This window comes from Cydia amplana, chromosome 25 (assembly GCF_948474715.1).
Source record: "Cydia amplana chromosome 25, ilCydAmpl1.1, whole genome shotgun sequence".
In the NCBI taxonomy this organism is placed as follows: domain Eukaryota; kingdom Metazoa; phylum Arthropoda; class Insecta; order Lepidoptera; family Tortricidae; genus Cydia; species Cydia amplana.
The window spans coordinates 6,775,652-6,792,441 of NC_086093.1; the positions used below are offsets into that span (position 1 = coordinate 6,775,652).

Genomic DNA, 16,790 nt, shown 5'->3' on the forward strand with positions numbered 1-16,790 from the left:
CCCGCACCCCCGTATTTTTGGCAGCATCGGTTTCATGTAATAATTGCTCTAAACTCCGTCTAGAGGATTCCTAGTCTATGGCTTCAGGCAACCTAGCTTTCAGCCAGTCCGTAGCTGACCATGCTACCTTTTCGCCAACCGCATCATTAAATGGTAGACCTATACTAAAGTTCTACTAGAAAAGAACATTTTTTCGATTCTGTCTTTGATCTGGATGAATTTCAGGTCTTCATTCAATGTAAAAAACCGAAGATGCTCTCAACGACCGACAGTGCTTTTTACGTGGCTCATAAATGAACAAACCATTACAGTCAAGACAATTTATTGTAGTTAACACAAAAGTACAGAATAAGTAATACAGAATGTTTCATAATTCAAAAATGCAGAAACAATTAGGTACGGTGAAGATACTTTAGTTACATAATAAACAGCAAAAAGCATTTCAAAAGTCTAGATAACAAGCCATTAGTGGCATTACAGATCGAGTTTTTGTTGCAATGTAGTTATTTAAAGCGACACATTTTTCTTGTCAATTACCTATTGCGATACAATATAGGGACGAATCATTATCGGCTTCGATGAACTTGCTGCATGTGGTACTTCAAAATACCATTAGTCACAAACATATTAGCGCATATTCTGCAAGTGTATCTCGCTTCATCCGAATGGTTCTTCGTGTGGGCATTGAGAGCCTTCGCAGTCTTGTACGTCTTAAAACAGTACTCGCATGTAAAGGGTCTATTATAGGAATGCTTAGCAGAATGTCTGAGGAGTCTCTGCCGAGTACTGAAAGCCATGTCGCAGTATTTGCACTTGTAATCCTTTTCGCCCATATGATAAACTCTTTGATGCCACTCGAGTCGGTTTTGGAAGGGGAATTTTTTTCCGCACGCACCGCATGTCAGGGCCTTCCAACCGTGGGCCTCTTCCATGTGCTTGTACTTCAAATAGGGAGACACCTGCACGTTGCATACGACACAAGGCCTCATGTTCTTCGTTAACTTTAGATGCACTTTTAGGAAGTGCTGGCGGAAAAGCGTCTTTCTCTTGAAAGATTTGTCGCAAACATTGCACTTGAAGTTTATTGATTCATGTTCTTCAGTCACGGTGCAGAATTTTGCGTACTCGCTGGCAAACCCTAAAAAAGAATTAACAATTTGTGATGAGCTTTGTTATGCCATATGGTAGTGCTTTTTGGTGCAACGACCAAACAATGTGTTATGCGCTGTCATTTATTAAAACACCTCACTAATTCAAAGTAATAACACTTCAAACGACAAGAATGTCATAAGTTACCCATTGTCTCGCAAATAATGCTAAGTACTTAAGTTATGTCGTCAAAGTAATCCTCTTTTTGTCCTTGTAAGGTTTATATTTTATCACCCGAAATAATGTTCTTGAAATGGTAAAATGTTAGGTTATACATAAACCTTCCTCTTGAATCACTCTATTTAAAAAACCGCATCAAAATACGTTGCGTAGTTTTAAAGATCTAAGCATACATACAGACAGCGGGAAGCGACTTTGTTTTATACTATGTAGTGATAGTAGATTGTAGTCTTAGTGTGCTTAGAGCGCAAAATAACCCATTCTTTTAGGTATGCTGACTCTACCTTGCACTTGTAATTGTAAAGAAAATTAACATTAGTATTGAGCTGCAAGCAAATTCGATTCGTAATTAAACTATTTTCAAATATCAAATCAGAAGGTTCATGTGAAGTTCATATAAATATCCATATCGCAAAACATCTGTAATCGTATGTTGAAAGCGATTTTTTTGGAATCTATTTAGATCCATTTAGGGAGGTATAGTTAAATTAAACAAAACACATTTGAAAGCACAATTTTGGTAGGTACTCAACTATATTTTGAACATATGTACATACTTAACTGGCAAAATACAAATCTATCCTTAACTAAAACATTGTTACCAATTCCATTAATTGATATAGGCGCTTAAAACAAAAGACGTACTTAACAATATTTACAATTAAAATGGACTTGATCCTAGTGGACACTTATCCCCAAAATTGTAATATTAAATTCTCATAAAATAATCATGTTATAATTGTATTAGGTATTAAATAATCTAAAATCCTCGCTCGTCGTGTAATCCTGGCTCGCTCTAACTCTACTACGTTGTCAATATCAGAACATTGTAGCGATTGGTTCCTTTTGGGATAGTTCACCCCGACCATTTAATAAAAGGCGGTTGGGAAGAAGTTTTTAAATCAATGGCTAACTGACTGGCTGAAGGATTGGTTTCAGTTTTAGTAAGTAGTAAAATTGAAATACTAAAAATTAATTTTGAGTCAAAAACAAGCTACCCTTTACTAGAAAACCACCGCATAACTAACTACTTTGCCAATCGTCTGCAAGTGTTACACGTAAAACGAAACCAGGTACAAGTACCTAAAGAAAAGTTATATAATTAAACTAATCCATGGTTACTCCCTATTTAGTGCATGAATACTCTACACTAATTAAAATATCACGTTGACATGTGTTTCTTTTTTCTTTTATATACATATATATGGCGTCTCGAATTCGCCTAATTTGGCAGCAAGGGAGAAATACTACACAGTTAATTTTCTAGGACTTAATACTTCGTAATAATCAGGATTGAACTTCACTTCAGGTAAGTTCGTTTATTCCTATCAAACCTATTATAGTATGTACTCTTAAAGCCGGTCCACTTTAGTTCGAGAAATAAGTCTAAAAGAACGAAAGAACTGGCACTAAATATTTTGTAAGCCATGCTAAAATCGGTCTTGCTAAAACTTTAGACAGTCAAAAAAATACGCTTCCATGACAATACGCTTCCAGGCTTTTCTTAACTGACTATCGAATATAATCAGGATGCCGCTTCGACATATGGTACTTGAGACTGGCCGTCTGCACAAACGCCTCCTGGCACACGGGGCACACGCATCTCTTGTCATTCAAGTGTATCTTTACGTGCAACCGCAGATACTTGGGCGTCTTGAACGCCTTCGAGCAATATTGGCATCTAAAATCTCTAACATCAGAATGCTTGAACATGTGCTGTTTCAAACTTTTGGTATCGGGGAAGGCTTGGCCGCATTGCTCGCACGTGTGGTTCTTTTCCCCCATATGGTAATACTTGTGATGTTTAAGAACCTGGTGTGGATATGAGAATTTTTTGCCGCAGGCGTCGCATGTTGGCGCCTTCCAACCGTGCTGTTGTTCCATATGGCTCCAGCGGTGCCTGGGTATTAGTTCCTCGTGGCAAAGGACGCAAGGATGCGTTTTCTTTTTAAGTTTGAGATGGACTTGGTTATAGTGTTGCAGCCAGTTGTTCCAATGCTTGTATTCGCGGTCGCAGATCGTGCAAGCGTAGGATTTAGTGCCGTCTTCTTTGTCCTTTACGTCGCAGTATTCTGCCACGTCTCTTTTTGGCTTTGATCCTGGGGGCTTCCCTAGAATAGAAGGACAGATTGTGAGGATCTGCTGTCATAATGTTTGTCACCTTTATATGTTCTCCTAATGTTATAGCTACATATTCATGATTGCAATATTTGATGCTTATTATACACATAAGCAGCAAAATGTTTAAGTATTTTTACATCACACTTGCTCGGTAAGATTGCTATTTCACGCATTTGCAGCGGGAGGTAAAGTCCATTTTACTCTCACGGGAGTTATAGCTTTATTTTATTATGTCAATAACTCATACGAACCATGTAGGTTCTAAGTAAAATACTTGTTAAAATTCAAGGTATTAAATGAGTTTTACTTTCAAAATACCTCGTCTGCAAGATTTAACTTACAACGCAACTGCAACGAGGGGGATGCACAATGTATGTACTATTAAAGCTAAGAAAACCTCTTAGCTCACCTGGAATTAGTGTATGACCAACGCAACCTATGAAAACACTTTCTTAATAGTTAATTACTTATTGTTTTTCACTTACATTTTAGATTTCATCATCGCTCAAAAATTAATGCAGGATCATCATCATCAATCACCACATTTTTGATTAACGTTAAGTATGCAAGCAAAATTAAACCTTATGAACGCCACCTGTCAAGCCCAGGACGTCGTAACTCATAACGGAACGGCAAATATCTCTGGCATAAGATAGCAAATATATAAACCGTACTGGAAACGTACCACGTAAACGTACGCCATAGCCCTTACAAGGGTTACCGGCGTTACTATTATTACTTAGTCCCCGTGATATTTTAGGTACAGTCAGCAGCAAAAGGTGCTAAGCGGGTGCGGTGTTCAAAATTACCTTGACACGCTCTTATTCTCTTAACAGTAAAGTCGCGTCAAAATCATTTTGAACACCTGTCCCGCTTAGCAACTTCTGCTGCTGACTGTACAGGAATCATCCAGTCCAGTTTAGTTACCTGGGTGACCTGGGGGACGTTGCAAGGGCGTTCAGAAAAAGAAGTACATTTTTTAACTACCTAGGTATAATAACTAGGCATAAGGTGCAGTAGATCCTGCCAGTGATCATGGCAGTTAAATTACTAACGTGGGATTTATAGAAGTCATGTTATTGGAAAAGAAAAACACAAATTTCTTCCTAAAAGTATATTTAGTTAGAAACAAAGTTACCTGCGTAAACTTATTGATTACAAAATTGTGCAGAAAGCCAAAAAAATTACAAAGCATTAGATAAAGTTACATTCTCGATTAATAATTAATTCTTAAGTTCCTAAAAGTTAAAAAAGACATACATAGATCAAGCAAAGGAAAAACTTAACGTCGTGTCGTATCAGGCTGTCAAGTAGAAGACAGAGGACCGACGTCTAACTCTTAAATATATGATGATGATGACGAAGTTCCTAAATGTTTAATTATTTTACTAGATTCATCATCATCATCCGGATGATACTTCCTAATGTGCCATTTTAGATTGCTCAACTGGACATACGGCTTGTCGCAGACCGAGCACACATATTTCTTCTCATTCAAATGTATTCTCGCATGTAAGCTGAGATACTTGGCCGATTTATATTCCTTCGAGCAGTATTCGCATTTGAATTCCCTCTTGGAATGCGTCGTGGTATGTTGTCTTAAATTTCTGAGTGTGGAGAACGCTTTTCCGCAATGCTCGCATTTATAGTTCCTTTCTCCCATGTGGAATTGCTTCAGGTGGTCAACGACTTGGTAAGGGGCGGAAAATTTCTTCCCGCACAAATTGCATGTTGGAGGTTCCCATCCATGCTCCTCCATGTGTTGCCATCTTTGCCAAGGCGCGTACACCTTATTACATACGATGCAAGAATGTCTCTTCTTCTTGAGATGATCTTTAAAGTAGTGGAGGTGCCAGTCGTCAAACGTTTTGAATTCGTGGTCGCAGATAGCGCAATTGTATTTAGTTCCATTCTCCGTGTGTTTCACTTCGCAGAATTGTGAGACCTCTGGTTTTACATTTGAAGGTATCCCTAGAATAGAATAAGATATTGTAAAGATGCGGAATTGTCAAGTGACTATAATATTTCAAACAGATAGAGTTGTATATGCCAATGTAAAATAAAAGTAGTAAGCAGCCTTATTCCTAATAGTAATCCATTTTTATGGACGCCGTCATAAACTTGATATAATTGGCCAAGAAATATTTTTGTGAACTGTGTGTTTGGGTTAATACGAATCGTGTTTAATGCGGATAATTTGCTTAACACAATTAAATCAAAAACCTTAAATTTCAGAGAAATTACTTTATTTATTTTTTTAAGCAGAACTGCATATATCTTAAAATGGAAATAGCGTTACACCAAACTAATTTACAGCATAAAAAAATTATGAGGATAGAGTGCTAACACCAGACATCAGTGTTCTTATTCTTACCAAAACGCGGGTTATTTCGTAGTCGACATCTAGCGTCAAGTAGTGGATTTATCAGTACCGCGAGTTAGCACTCTATCCTTACTTATTTGCCTATGGTTGGCAGCGATTTTGAAAGCACAAGAGTGTGAAAGTGTTATGTTAAACGCCAAAGAAGTTTGCCGTTCAAAATAATCGCTGCCAACTTAGCTTAATGTAACTCTTTGTAAAGATACTCCTCAACAAATAAGCCGTTAAAATTATGCGGGTTTCTCTCAAGCACCCCGAACAGAATAAATAAAAATTACAATTACAGAAGGAAAATTGTATTTCTACAATAATTATGTACAAATTTTGCCAAATGGTAAATACAGAGTTTTCTATCTATTCAACAATTCAGCAAAGACTTAAAACATTATAGCATTGGATACAATTATTATATTGCAATTAAAAGGTCCTTATTTTGGTTGCTTTTCAGTTTCAATAAGTTTTTCCGGATGATGGCTTCTAATGTGATACTTCAAATTGTTTGACTGCACATACGCTTTTTCACACACAGGGCACTTGTGTTTTTTATCTCCCGTGTGTATCTTCTCGTGGACATTCAACAGTCTTCGAGTTTTGAAGCATTTGGAGCAGAACTGGCATTTGAAATTCTTCTCAGTAGCATGAGTTCCAGTGACGTGCGAGTACAAATCCTTGTAGTTATAGAAGGCCGCGCCACACTCGTCACAGATATGTCCTTTGACACCCGAATGTCGAACCATATGTTGTTTCAAATAAGTAATAGTTTTAAATGCCTTTGGGCATTGGTCACATTTGTAATTCTTTACATCTAAATGCTTAATTTCGTGCTGCCTTAGCCTTGGCATGCTGGGAAACTGGTCACCGCAGTGCTCGCATACATATGTGAGGTTCTCCAGTGGGTTGTGGACCTCTCTCTGATGTACGGGCACTTGGAAAGGGTAGGAGAATTTTCGGCCGCAGTCGGGGCAAGTCGGGGCGTTCCACCCGTGGCGTTCCTCCATATGCCTCCATCTGTTTCTGGGTATTACTTCTTCTTTGCAAATGACGCATGGGTGCGTTTTTTTCGTTGGATACAATCGCAAGTGCACGGTCTTGTAGTGCGCGTTCAAGCTCTTACGAATGTCGAATTGTTTAACGCAAAGAGTGCAGGCGTATTTTTTCTCGCCTTCCCGAGTGATGAGGACGTTGCAGAACTGAGATTCGTTACTAATGAGAGCCTCTTCGCGATTAGGACCTAGAAGAGAAAGATATCGTAAGGATTCTGCGAGTCATAAGGGCACAGACGACGGTGTTGACGGGACGGAAAGGCACATCCACTAGTTTTATTTCCAAGTATCGTATATAATTTAGTAAAGGTGTTTTTGTTGAAAATTTTAAGAACATTTGTCGGAAATAGTTTACAAATATGAATCCTCTTTTTCCATAAAATTGGGTTTTTAGTAGGATATCAAAGAAAACGAAAATTTCATCATACACTATATTTTGTAAGTATGCAAGAGTCACTCAAAATTTACACTTTTACTGAATTTTGATGTTGTCCTAACGCCTATAATTGTATACATGTGGTTGAAAGTAAGATTTACAATAATATCCCATGTGACATTAAAAACATGAACACCATTTCGGGTTTTAACTCGCGCTTAAAATGTTTATTGATTCCAAAGGCCTATTACTCCGTAAATGAGTTTATTAACGAGAACAATGAGACAAAAATATGAACATTCCATCTCTATGCAAATTGAAATGTAAATTTTTATTTATTTCTAATTTCTATAACAATATTATCCTTAGCTCACTAAGTGAATTGTATATAATAACTGACAATGTATGACTATTACGACAATGTATGATATGATATGTGACATAAACGTTATTAAGGATTGTCTCAAGGGCATTAGACATTCGCAGGATGCCGTTTAGTGACATGCCAAGCCAGACTACTGTGCTGAACGAAAGCATCGCCACAATGCGGACACACTAATCGCCGCAAGTCGTTATGCATGTCCATGTGCGATGCCAAATTATGTCTCCACCTAAACCTCTTGCCGCACACAGCGCATGCGTACTCCCTCACATCCGAGTGGGTTATTTGATGCTTCTTCAAATGCGTTCTATTGAAGAACATTTTACTGCAAATATCACATTTGTAGTTCCTTTCACCCATGTGAGTTTGTCTCTGATGACGCAACACCAAGTGTGGCGCGGAGAATTTTCTCCCACAGATGTTACATGTGGGGGCTGGGTGGCCGTGGGCGGTTTCCAAATGGGCATATCTCCTGTGAGGAAGTAGTGGTATGCCACAGACTTTACAAGGAAAAGTCTTGTTCTTAAGTTTCATGTGCATGTGTTTGTAGTGTTCCGTGAAGCGGTGCTTGGCGTTGTACGTCCCTCCGCAAGCGAGGCACTTGAATATTTCGTCTCCGTTGTCGTTTTGCGTTATTTCGCAAACCGCTTTTCGTTCCGTACTAGCGTGTTCCGTTTCTTCGCCTAAAAAAGATTTTATAACTGAGTGCGAGTTTTGTTAGTATACCATCATGCTTAGATATGGCGAATTTGGGTAATGACTGTGGATATTAACGGTTGCGTTTGTTTTTTTATAGATAAACCATTTGACCATAATCTCACCTGATGATAAGTGCCAATGCGGTATAGAATGATGCATGCTTACTTAAAAGATCTCTCCATTCCGTTACTCAGAATATCCAAGTTAGTTCTCAGAATAGTTCGTAGATAAAAGGGATTCAGCATAAGCTTTGGTTTATTGGTAAATCCACATGGCTGGCGACGTGTGTGTTTATTTAGTCAAAGCACAGAATAAATAATAGTACTAAGTACAGAAGACTCACTCTCTAACAAAACGCGTCTGTTACGATCAGCACAGATATGGCCGCTAGGTGGCGACAGCGCCACGCGCAGCTTATGGCTTTCCCCAAAATTGGGGCGGAACGGATGTACTTTTAGCTACCTGTAGCAAAGCGACGAAATCGCGGAGTGAGCCACGCCTGGTCAAAGTCAAAATATATTTTATTCATGTAGGCCTAGCAACAAGCACTTTAAAAATATTAATTATGGTTGGTTATGGCTGGTTGGGTTATAATTCTTAATTACTTAAAAGAATCCTTTACATTCGTAATAGCTATCGAGAAATAAATAGTTCTGTAGGACTAGTACAAGAGCGGCGCGACAGTGTCCCGTGAGATAGACTACCCGTCTCTCTTCGATTAATAAGAAAAGACGAGTGAGAAAAAGACGGCTGTTCTATCTCGTGGGCGAGATATTGTCGCGGCGCTCCTGTGCTAGGCCTCTATAGGCTCTTATATACTATATCATTCCGCGTCAATTGAATTGGACAAATTATTTACGAAGTTTATTAACGTTTTAACTATAGCTAGAAGTTTTGGGGTCCTGAGATACATCAATCCACATTGAGATCCAGCTGCCCAGCCAGTCTATAAAAAGGTCTCCCATTCTATTGAATGTTGAATCTTTCATTTAAAAAATCAAAATTGAATTTGTCTTGGCAATTTTTGATTGGTGGTTTTTAAATGAAACTTTAGTACGTACGCATCACAAGTTTTTATTGAAATAAAACTAAACTACTCGTAAAACAACAGACGTTAATCCTAGTACAATATTATCTATCAATGTCCCTGACAATATAGTATCATTAAAATAAAAGAAGTTATAATAAACTAGTAACAGCAAGCAAAAATAATTAAATTAATCATTAACATAGCAGTTTGTATTATCCTCAAAAATAAAAACAAGAAAATACACATCGCTAGAATCCGTCTATGCTAACTTTGTACCGATTTTGACAAAGTGAGGTGTCATTATAAAAGTTAAGTTTCTATAGAAATTAATCATTAATGATAACATGGCCACACTTTGTCATGCTAATACCATGCAAAGTTAGCTTGTTCCGACTCTTATCATCTAATATACAAAATAATTATTTTTTACAAGAAGCGACTTTAAATTGCATCTGACCAACACCAGGAAAATCATCGTGTGACCAGGGTAATCAATACGTCTACATTATTAGTACTTTACTCCATTTTGTATTGAATTAACTTTTCTAGCTTATACATTGAATACGCAAGAAAGTTGCCCAAGGTTCGAACGGGCTTCAGCATTCGCTAGCGTCACGATCACAGAACATATTAAAGAGGTTAGAATGCCTAATGGCGCGCAGTTAGTATCGGAACCGGTGTCGCCGCTCGTTCCTCTCCACATTTACTAACACTCGCGCAACGGTAGTAAAAACTTGTGTGCGTGGTGAATGGATACGCCTCCTTTAGACAGATTTGATGTCAGGCTTCTTAATCTGAAGGTTATTGTGGCGCAAAGGCATGTTTACTTCGTTTTTCGGTCAGCGCGGGCGAGTAGCATGCGAGCGTTTGCTCAAAACCGGCGGCGACACGTACCCTGCTCGCATCGCCATTCTAACTTGTTCTGTGGTCACGATACCCTAAAGATTCTCCTTCATATCCTACAAATTACTCGTTATCAGGATGTCGTTTAGACATGTGATACTTCAAACTGCTCTGCTGAACGAACGCCTCCCCACACAGCGGACACACATGCGCCTTATCATCCAAGTGTATCATGACATGCGTTTTCAAGTTATTCTTCCATCTAAACGCCTTCCCACAGAACGTGCACTTGTGTTTCCGCAGCTCCGTATGCTTGATTGCGTGCTGGCTCAACCTGTACTTCGAGACGAATTTCATGCTGCACACTTCGCAGGTGTAAGATTTTTCACCCATGTGGTAGACTTTCTGATGCTTTAGTACTTGGAAGGGGTAGGCGAATTTCTTGCCACAGGCGCCGCATGAGGGGGCAGGCCAGCCGTGGACGGTTTCTAGATGGAACGCTCGCATGTGAGCGGGGACCTTGAGTTGACAGAGATAACAGGAGCGGAGCTTGGGGCGAAGCTTGAGGTGGACATGCCTGTAGTGTTGGCTGAAGTGGCTCCGTTTCTTGAAGCCACTACCGCATTCGTCACAAGTGTATGTTTCGGTACCGTCTCCTTCCACTTTGAGGGTAAAATTGTTGTTGGGCCCTAGAAAAGAACGAGAGGTGAAATGGCATCGGTTCCTGAGGCTCTCGAGGCGTTGGGTTATTAATTTTTAAGCAGTTTAATTGACGATTTGAATTGTAAATAAAAATGACATATTTAAAGTAATTTATTTATTAAATCAACTTCATACTCCGATTAAATTGCTAACAGTTTTAAAGAGACATAAGTGTCTAGTCTTTCATCTATCGCTAGGCCGGAATTTTCTTTGTAACATCGCGACACACAAACCGATTTTGACTAGGTAAATACCGTGACAGCAAAGCGCCATTGGTTTTCACGCACAGCAAGTGTTCGCGGCGGATAAAGACGGATTATTTCTGTTGCTTAACTGGCAAGGCCCTTTATTTATAGAATAACGTTATGTCTTAAGGTCAACATCGACTCCTCTATGATTCCTCAGCGCGTGCTGTTTCAGCGTGGACTTCTGTACAAACGCCTTGTCACACACCGGACAAGTATATCTTTTATCCCCTGTATGTATCTTCACGTGGTCTTTCAAGTTATTCTCCCACCGAAACTCTCTGCTACACTGCTCGCATTTATACTTTTTAACACTAGAATGCGTCGCCATATGCAGTCTTAAGCTTAAATTGTTGAAGAAGCTTTTCGAGCACATTTTGCAGTTAACGGTCTTCTCTCCCATGTGAACTTTCTTCTGGTGTTCCAGAACGTGGCATGGAAAGCGAAACTTCTTGTTACACACTCCACAAGTCGGCGCTGGTATACCATGGGCTTCCTCTAAATGATAGGCTCTTAAATACCCTGGGACTTTGTCATCACAGTGTGGACATTTTCGTTCTCTAGGCCGTTTTTTGAGATGGACGAAGCGGTAGTGTTGAGAGACGAGTGGTTGGGAGAGGAATGATTTCTCGCATTCGTTGCATGCGTACTTGTTCTCCGGTGTTTGTCTGTAATATTTGGCTCGCGGGGGCCTTCCTAGAAAAGAAACAGGGCGTCATAGGCTGTTAAGGCTTCACTGAGGAACACATCTTGCGAAAAAACGGAAGTTTTTATTTTATAGTGTTGGTTGGCCTGATTATTTCGGTACCGGTTGGGGTAGTTTCGGTTGCTAGTTTGTGTAAGAGTTAAAATGCATTGGCTATAGAGCCGTCTGGTGACAAGACTTGGGAGGCAACACTCCCTAAGTAACTACAATATTGCAAACTTGTAGAGGAATGAATACCTATTGCAGTGGTTCCTAACCTTTTCAGTCCGGTCACCCCTATGACTAACTAGGGAACCTGATTTTACCCCTCCTCCCAATGTTAATAAAAAAATAAAACGTGTACGTTTGTTGTATTGATATATTAGGTTAGCTTATTACCCCCGTAAAATACCAGTTTTACCCCCACGGGGGTAATTACCCCCAGGTTAGGAACCACTGACCTATTTTGTATTTGAGTAGATATTTTTCAATAAATCAGTGAAATCACTCACTTCTAAAAGATATGAAGTACCTGCATTTTGTTTCTCGATACGGTCGAGGTTATTTCATTTGAATTCTGAGATTATTTTGAATATTTTACAGGTAATAAAGTGGGTAAAGAAAAATAATCGGGCTTTAAATAAAAGAAACATGTCATACTATGTATGTATAATAACCATATATCTACATAATAAAATTAACAGTCTTATATACAATGTATGTACAATGTACAATTTATTACGTATTTTCAATGAACTTTAAAACTTAAAAATAATGTACTTAGTGATGTTTTATGCAAAATAATCTAAGCTACTATTAAATAGAGTTAAAATATAAAAATGGGTAAAATAACAGAGTTCCTGATATTTATGGGCATACGTCGTTTACAAAAACTTTGATATTTATTGCTTTTGATACATGTATCATCAAAATTAGTAAAGTAAAGAAGTCATGCCCCTTGATGAAGAATTAACACAAGATCATTCAAGAAAAAGGTTTTGTGGTAACAAAGAAAATTTGTTTACACGCTTCAATGTATAATAATAAATCCCTATATTGTATAACATAATACAGAACACAAGTCAAATATAAAATAAATCAAATCGAATAACTTACTATAAAATAGCAGCAGAATGAATCTAGTATAATAATAATATTTATCTACACACATAGCACCAATCCGCTATGATGCGTTGTTTTTATTGCGTAATAATAATGTCGATATCGATAATGACACCCAAATTTCGATTATCTCTGAAACACAAAGGGATTTTAATTTGACCCCATATCTAATCAATCGATATGAAATGTCAATTCCACATGGTGTGATCAAATGGCGCAATGGCAATCGTAACATGCGGTTTCTGAACACATTATATAGCACTTACAATATGTGTGTAGATATAGTATAGAGTATGTAACTACATAACTAGGAATCAAAACACTCGTGTGATGTTTTTATGAAACTCGCTTTCAGCTCGTTTCATAAACCCACACTCGTCTTTTAATGCCTTTCATTATGTAGCAGTCACATAAACTACTAATATTGCACAGTTTAGAATTGCATTGCATTGAACCAAATTAAACGTGTACTTCAGTAATCACAAAGTCAAAAAAATATATATATGAGAATTTGCCTTAAGGGGCCCACTGATTACCAATCCGCCGAACGATATCGGCCTGTCAGTTGTTCGGAACTTTTTGTTCTAACTGACAGGCCGTAATCGTCCGGCGGACTGTTAATCAGTGGGCCCCTTTAAGACCATTCCAGAGAGCCAGCCTATGGGTCGGTAGAAACCTGAATATTTTGTGGAGTCTTCAAAATATTTCACTATCGCTGTTGGTTTACTCTGGTTGGATTTATCTTAGATATCTTAGGGCTCATTTAGACGGCGCGCGAATGTGGACTGATGAGGTTACATCCAATTCAGCCGACCTAAAGTCCACATTAAATTATAATAATGAATAATGACATAGAACGGCATCTACGTGTTGGATCTATATCCCTACACGCCATATAAATGACGGGGCTCCAAAGACAGACTCATAAAATAACGTTTAAGAGCTCGGTTAGGCCGGTCAATTTAATTGTATTAGGGCCGATTTTTATTTTGTTATCTATTTCTTTCCGTCACATTTGATAAAAGTTGGTAAGTTTGAAGAACTCCCCATTCTGAGCGGAATAAACACGGAATCCCAATTATAAAACTATAAAAAAATGTAGGTATGTAATTTTCCGTCGAGTTACGAAAATTCCATACGTCTTCGCAATTCAGGGGAAGATTTTATAGGACATCAGTAAGGAACTCACTTTATTCGCTAAATTGTATTCAAATCTGACGAAAAAAACGTCAAAATCAAAATTAGCGCAATATAGGGTGTGATATATCAAAACTTCTTTAAACCTTCGATTCAGGGATTCGTGTTCGTGGCCGAGAGGTATGAATCCCTCAAAAGATTGCGAATCCGATAGCTACTAAATTGTTAACAGTAAAGATATCAATATATGAAGGTATCATAAAAGTGAGGTGTTATTATTGTTCTCTGACACTTTAGAAATATATTAATTTGATACCAGTAATTTAAACACGTATTGAATCGACAGATCCAAGCGGTCAGAGTTGAAAGTGCAAAAAGTGTGTTACCTATGCGACAGTGAAAATTGGCTATTATGGCATTGACGTACAATTGAGAATCGATCTATACTTTGTGGGATATAAATCGCATTGGATAAAAATATAAATAAATAAATATTGTAGTTTACGTTTACAAAGATCACATCATATGTCCCCTAAAAGGAGCTGCGAAAAATATTGCATTGAAATCCAATATCATAGGTTAAAACTAAATAAAACAAAATTCCTTTACCTTAAAGTCCATAATCCCTTAACAAATCACAGTCACTGGTTCATACACTAAAAGTTCACTTCAGGGTGATATTTGGCCATGTGATAGTTCAAACTAGCCTTCTGGACGAACGCCTGACCGCACACTGAGCACACTTTCCTCCTATCACCCGTGTGAATCCTTTCATGGAGATCCAGAGTAGTTTTCCTTAAGAAAGATTTCCTACAGAACTTGCAATGGTAGTCCTTGACGGTTCTGTGCTTGAATTTATGCTTGTACATACCCTCGAAGCTAAAGGATTCGTATTCGCAAAACTCGCACTTGTACTTTTCGCCTAACATGTGGAAATTGTTGATGTGTTTCCGTAGTTGTATTTTAGTGTTGAACGTGCCCTTGCACGCGTTGCACTTGAAGCGGTCGTCAATATTGTGTTCGTCAAGTTTGTGAACGGTGAGTGGGGCGAGAGTCATGAATTCTTTAGAGCAGTACTGGCATACGTAGCGCGGGATCTTGTAGTGTTTGGTTTTGACGTGGAAGCGTAGTGAGAATATTTTGTAGTATTTTTTGTCGCAGCGCGTGCAGAGGTAAGCGTCGCCCTCCTTCTTATAGTCGTCATCGCGAAGGCGGAACTTTGGCGCGCGCGGCGCCTTCACGCCTGAAGACAGAAAAACATTACTTTTATCTCGTCTTCGTTTCTCTGCGCTTTTGCTTAGTCGGAGACAGGTCACTGCGCAACATGTGTTAAGGGGCGTGTCGGTGACTCTCGCTTTAACATAGCCTTGTCTCACTCTTGCGTTAGGAGCATGACGGCGTAAGGTTGATGTGGGTGTCTTGTAGGGATTGATTCACTCTTGTTCTTTGCGTGTTCTTGAAAACAAGTGCAGATAGCCTAGTTCAGTGCATATTTTTGCGTGAACGAAGTTTCTTTAGTCCTTTTTGGGGGTAAAGGTCTTCACTGTTTAATATAAGATTAAATCAAACTAAAAAAACTTTTCGTTTGAAGTATAAATATAAGAACGAGTTAAAGTTTTGTATCCCAAATAAATATCACTTTTCGTCGCCAACAGTAAAAGCCGAAGGCGTTTCTATAGAGGTTCAAGAAAGTAAAATGGATTTAAAAAAATCCTACATCAAAAGAAAAATTGTTTTTCTAAAGTACAACGTAGTTAGTAAAATTTCCGAGTGGATGAATTGCCTACAATGTATTATTCGAAACGAAACCTGTCAATTTCCAAATAAAATCATCTAAAATTTTGGAATTCACTTCGTAGAAAACCAATATTGGTGATAAACTCACCAAAAATTTGTTGTGAGATCAAATATGTTCCGAATGTGTCCGTAAATAATGCGAATACAATACATGTGGCCTGCCAGAACACAACACGAGAAGGTATAACGTTTCGAAAAAATGGCTCGCTTATTACAGTTACTTATAAACATGTATACAATTTATTATCTAATAATCTAATATAAGGTAAGGTAATAAGCGCTGGTGGCCTAGCGGTAAGAGCGTGCGACTTGCAATCCGGAGGTCGCGGGTTCGAACCCCGGCTCGTACCAATGAGTTTTTCGGAACTTATGTACGAAATATCATTTGACATTTGCCAGTCGCTTTTCGGTGAAGGAAAACATCGTGAGGAAACCGGACTAATCCCAATACGGGCCTAGTTTACCCTCTGGGTTGGAAGGTCAGATGGCAGTCGCTTTCGTAAAACTACGCCCACGCCAATTACTGGGATTAGTTGCCAAGCGGACCCCAGGCTCCCATGAGCCGTGGCAAAAATGCCGGGACAACGCGAGGAAGATGATGAATCTAATATAAGGTCCATGTGGAGTAGACCTTTCTACGCACACTACACTTCGTAGAGCAGAAAGAGTGAATCTCTTCCTTTCTGACTGTGTCTAAGCGACGTACGTATACCAATACGGGAGTTCTTGTCCTATCTCGGTCTTCCCAGTAATAAATTTTATACGCCGGATTTACCCACATTGGCCTTAATTAGAATGACATAAGATAAAAAATCGCATACACGTTTAATAGTAATTGTTACCATGCCTGAATTACGCTACGTTTCCAAAATCGAAGATCGCTGCGCCTCCTCGTAGTA

General features: G+C 38.7%; 3 protein-coding genes across 3 annotated transcripts in view; all 3 read right to left on the bottom strand.

Annotated features, from left to right (window-relative positions):
- LOC134659447 (zinc finger protein 667-like) overlaps nt 1-16,790 on the bottom strand; it is a 56,133-nt gene that overhangs the window by 26,798 nt on the left and 12,545 nt on the right. The gene's annotated exons all lie outside the window — the stretch shown is intronic.
- On the bottom strand, nt 2,812-3,518 carry LOC134659582 (zinc finger protein 679-like). Its single transcript, XM_063515245.1, has one exon. The coding sequence runs from the start codon at nt 3,211-3,213 to the stop codon at nt 2,842-2,844; it is 372 nt and encodes a 123-aa protein (XP_063371315.1). The 5' UTR covers nt 3,214-3,518; the 3' UTR covers nt 2,812-2,841.
- LOC134659844 (zinc finger protein 624-like) lies at nt 6,259-8,489 on the bottom strand. Its single transcript, XM_063515552.1, has 3 exons — nt 8,453-8,489; nt 7,874-8,314; nt 6,259-7,088 (listed from the first exon to the last, which is right to left on the bottom strand). The coding sequence occupies exons 1-3, from the start codon at nt 8,487-8,489 to the stop codon at nt 6,259-6,261; spliced, it is 1,308 nt and encodes a 435-aa protein (XP_063371622.1).

Bases quoted from the DNA above. Each gene is read 5' to 3' on its own strand.
- LOC134659844 (XM_063515552.1), bottom strand. From the start codon at position 8,489: ATGCATCATTCTATACCGCATTGGCACTTATCATCAG. The intron at 8,315-8,452 runs GTGAGATTATGG...AATCTTTTTTAG, and splicing joins GCATTGGCACTTATCATCAG to GCGAAGAAACGGAACACGCT. The intron at 7,089-7,873 runs GCAAGAGGTTTA...TATGACTCGCAG, and splicing joins GTACGCATGCGCTGTGTGCG to AATCCTTACGATATCTTTCT.
- LOC134659582 (XM_063515245.1), bottom strand. From the start codon at position 3,213: ATGGAACAACAGCACGGTTGGAAGGCGCCAACATGCGACGCCTGCGGC.